At 39.5% G+C, this 4,421-nt stretch overlaps 1 protein-coding gene across 1 annotated transcript; it reads left to right on the forward strand.

Moving 5' to 3' along the window:
- Positions 1–27: 27 nt before the first annotated feature.
- LOC118756927 lies at positions 28–1,542 on the forward strand. Its single transcript, XM_036491661.1, has 2 exons — positions 28–1,311; positions 1,367–1,542. The coding sequence occupies exons 1-2, from the start codon at positions 28–30 to the stop codon at positions 1,373–1,375; spliced, it is 1,293 nt and encodes a 430-aa protein (XP_036347554.1). The 3' UTR covers positions 1,376–1,542.
- Positions 1,543–4,421: the final 2,879 nt, after the last annotated feature.

The following is a 4,421-nucleotide window of genomic DNA, read 5'->3' on the forward strand; positions in this document are numbered from 1 at the left end:
AGAACCATTCCTACAAAAGAACAAAGTATGGAGTCCGAAGGAGTTAATTCTGAGAAGTACTCGCTTCTGCAATTGAAAAGCTGGTGCGCTGCTGTTGGTGTCAACGCAAGCGGCGCAAAGGCGTCGCTAGCTGCTAGACTGAACGAATTATCGGCAGAAGCACGAGGAATCTGCCCGGGCGAAGACAATGGGGCGGAAGATGGAGCGAGCAGTGGTAGAGAAAACGTTGCGGACAAAGATAAGGTTGAGCGGCAAAGGAAACACAAAGGTGCGTCAAAAGAAGTCAACAACGGTGCGTCAAAAGATGTTATCAACGGTGCGTCAAAAGAGGTTATCAACGGTGCGTCAAAAGAGGTTAATAACGACGACGATATAGTGTTTGTACAAAGTGGCGTGGCTAGTGTACGTAGCGGTACATTTGGGGACCGTTTGGACAAAGACAATGAGCAACCGCATAACGAGCCGAATCAATCTGTGTGTGAGCGAGACAACGTAGAGATGGAGCAGCTCAAGTTAGAGTTGGTGCAGAAAGAACTAGAAGTACTACAGTTAAAAAAACGGTTGTTGGAAAAAGACCAAATGGCGCTCAGCACAAGCAAAGAAAAAGGCGCAAATAATGTTTTCGAGATGCTGAAGGAAATTATTCCGAAATACGAGGGTGGCGACGATTTTAACGCTTGGCAGAAGCAACTGCTTCACTACCGGGACGTATTTAACGTGGACGATGCTACAATGGGCGTTGTTGTTCATTTAAAGTTGAGAGGTGCAGCCTTAGCTTGGTACAACGCAAAAACAACATTTCCAAAAAACACTGATGAGCTGTTGAAGGAAATGAAATCAGTGTTTGCATCATACGAAAACAAATTCGAGAAACGGCGAAAATTCGAAAAACGTATGTGGTCATCTGATGAAAGCTTCCCAAATTACTTCAACGACAAGTGTGTTCTTAGCAGTGGACTAAACCTTAGCGACGGCGAGTTAGCAGATTATTTAGTCGAAGGCATACCAGACGGGCAACTGCGCATCCAAGCTAAGCTACAAAATTTTTCAACGGCGAGCGAAGTTGTTAGGGCATTTTGCTCAATTACACTACCACAACCACCGCCTAGAAAGGCAACAGCAACAACAACTACTGCAAACGTTCGAACGGGCGATAGGCTGAGATGCTATAATTGTAATTGTACGGGTCACTATGCCAAGGAGTGCCAAAAACCGAAACGGGAGGCCGGATCGTGCTTTGCATGCGGAGAGCAGGGACACTACGCACCTAACTGCAAGCATTATAAGAAGACGCCAGCAGAAAACAATTTTGTAAGTTATTTTAGTTTAAGTATCATAACCGAATCTAATTCTGTAATGTTCGTAGAATGCCTAGTTGACTCCGGAAGCCCTATAAGTTTAATTAAACAAGCTTTGGTTCCAACAAGGGTGCAGATATTAGAAGTGCAGAGTTGCTACTATGGATTAAACAAATCATTTCTAAAAGTGTATGGAAAAATTAAAGTTTATGTTAAAGTTTTGAATAAACAAGTGTTAATTGAACTTCTGGTTGTTCCCAATGAGTCAATTGGTTATTCGGTCATACTAGGGAGGAACTTTATAAATGAGTGCGACGCAAAATTAAAAATTGGCAATGTTGAATTTATGGATAAGACAGTAGAAGTAGACGTTGAAAACAATGTTAACGAAGTTGAGAAAGTTCATGAGGCTGAAGATAAGGACAAATTAGTTGTTTCAACTGGAAGTAGTAAATTCAATGAAGTTGATAAAATGTATATTCCCGAAGACAAAGACAAAGTGATGGTTGCAAATGAAAGTAGCGAAGTTGAGAAAATGTATAAGGCCGAAGATAATGACAAAGTAGTGGGAACAAATGAAAGTAGTGAAGTCGATGAGTTCGTTAGTCAAATTTTAGCAATAGATATAAGAAGTGATAATGATAAAGGCGAAGAAACAGGTTACAAAATTGGAGAAGAGGTAGAATACAGCGATGGAAAACGCTTCTGCGATATTTTCAGTAGAACGTATGTTAACTCCAAACGACCGACTAGACCTATGGTAAGAAAGGAAATGCGATTAGTGTTAGAAAGTGATAAGCCGTTCAGTTGTAACCCTAGAAGATTATCGTATAACGAGAAGCAAGAACTGCAGAAAATAATAGACGAATATTTAGCAAAGGAGTACATACGGCCTAGTGAGTCAGAGTTTGTATCGCCAATAGTATTGGTAAAGAAAAAAACAGGAGAATTACGGATGTGCGTTGATTACAGGAAGTTAAACAAAGTTACGTCAAAAGACAGTTACCCCATACCACTTATAGATGACTTACTAGACAGGCTGTGAACAAAAGAATTTTCACCAAACTAGATCTTAAGAATGCATCTTTTAACGTTTTTATGAGCGAAGATTCTATAAAATACACCTCTTTTACGACGCCACTAGGGCAATATGAATTCCTTAGGATGCCGTTCGGACTGAGAAATGCTCCAGCAACCTTTCAGAAATTCATTAATAAAATTTTCGCAGACATGATTCGAAGTGGGGAGGTTATCATATACTTCGACGGCATCATGATCGCAACGCAGAGTATTGAACAGCATTTAGACATTTTACAGAAAGTTTTCATAAGGTTAGTGCAAAATAGTTTAGAGCTACGGTTAGACAAAAGTGAGTTTTTACAATCGAGAGTATCGTACCTAGGCTATGTGATAACGAATGAAGGTATAAAAGCTGACGAAAAAGGGTTAAAAGCCATTGAAAATTTTTCAGTTCCGACTAAAGTTCAAGAAGTCCAGAGTTTTCTTGATCTGTGCTTACATTTTCGCAGGTTTATTAAGGATTTTTCAACTGTTGCTAAGCCCCTCTATGACCTCACGAAAAAATACAGGAAATTTCATTTCGGTGAAATGGAGTTAGAAACCTTTAATAGCCTCAAAAAAAGTTGGTGGAATCCCCGGTGCTGGCAATATACGAACCTAACGATATAACAGAACTACATTGCGACGCAAGTGCTTTAGGCTTCGGAGCAATATTGTTCCAAAAGAAAAAAGACGGGAAGTTACACCCAGTATTTTATTTTTCCAAGCGCACAACGGACGTAGAATCTAGGTATCACAGTTTTGAGCTGGAAACTTTAGCAATAATTTACGCACTAAAAAGGTTTCGAGTGTATTTACAAGGTATCAAGTTCAAAATTGTTACCGATTGCAATTCATTGACACTTACTCTTAATAAGAAGGATATTAATCCGAGAATTGCCAGGTGGGCGCTAGAGTTGCAAAACTTCGACTACGAGCTTGAACATAGAATAGGCAAAAGAATGCACCACGTCGATGCTTTAAGCGGAGTTAACAATGTTTTAGTTATACATACGAACACGTTTGAGGAAAATTTAATAATATGTCAAAGTAGGGATGAACGCATAACAGAAATAAGGAAAACTTTAGAAACAACTGAAAATAGCCACTACGAAATGAGAAATGGCATAGTTTATAGGAAAAAAGGCAATGACCTATTTTTCTACGTTCCGGATTCTATAAATACCATGACGAGATGGGGCATACGGGCATAGATAAGGTTGTCGAGACTGTAGGTAAAAGTTATTGGTTTCCCAACATGAGAGAAAAGGCGGCAGAACATATACGGAATTGTTTAAAATGTATAGCGTTCTCTAACAAAAGTGGGAAAAAAGAGGGATTTTTGAATATGATTCCCAAAGGAAACAGGCCATTCGAAATGGTACATGTTGACCACTACGGACCGATTAATAGTAAGAATACGAAGTATAAGCACATATTAGCGATAGTAGATGCGTTCACAAAATTCGTACGCTTATATCCAGCAAAGACGACCGCGTCAAAGGAGGCAATTGCGTCACTTAAAGGCTATTTTAGAGCTTATAGTAGACCAAAATGTATAGTTTCAGACAGAGGAACCTGCTTCACATCCAAAGAATTCGAGGAGTTTTTAGAAAATAACAGCGTACAGCATATAAAGGTAGCAACGAGTTCGCCCAAGCGAATGGTCAGGTAGAAATCGTTAACAAAAGCCTAGGACCAATGATAGCGAAAATGGTAAACCCAGAAAATGATTTGACCTGGGAAAAAGTTTTAGAATCGGTAGAATACTCAATGAATAACACGGTTCACATGGCAATCAAAGAACAACCTAGCCTAGTACTGTTCGGCGTAACACAAAGAGGGGAAGTCATAGACAGTTTGAAAGAAAATGTTTTAGATCTGATACAAACAAATACCAGGACTATAGAAGACATTAGAAGTCGGGTAGAAAAAGAGCAAAGAAAAGCACAGGATTATACCAAAAGTTATGCAGACGCTAAGCGGCGAAGACCGCATAAATTCAAGGTAGGAGACTATGTAGTAATTTCTAACCTTAATTCACAAGTAGGAGCGTCCAGTAAG

Source organism: Rhagoletis pomonella, unplaced genomic scaffold (genome assembly GCF_013731165.1).
Source record: "Rhagoletis pomonella isolate Grant_MI unplaced genomic scaffold, Rhpom_1.0 Rhpom_scaffold_13033, whole genome shotgun sequence".
In the NCBI taxonomy this organism is placed as follows: Eukaryota; Metazoa; Arthropoda; class Insecta; order Diptera; family Tephritidae; genus Rhagoletis; species Rhagoletis pomonella.

Excerpts from the sequence above, each read along its gene's own strand:
- LOC118756927 (XM_036491661.1), top strand. The coding sequence starts at position 28 with ATGGAGTCCGAAGGAGTTAATTCTGAGAAGTACTCGCTTCTGCAATTG.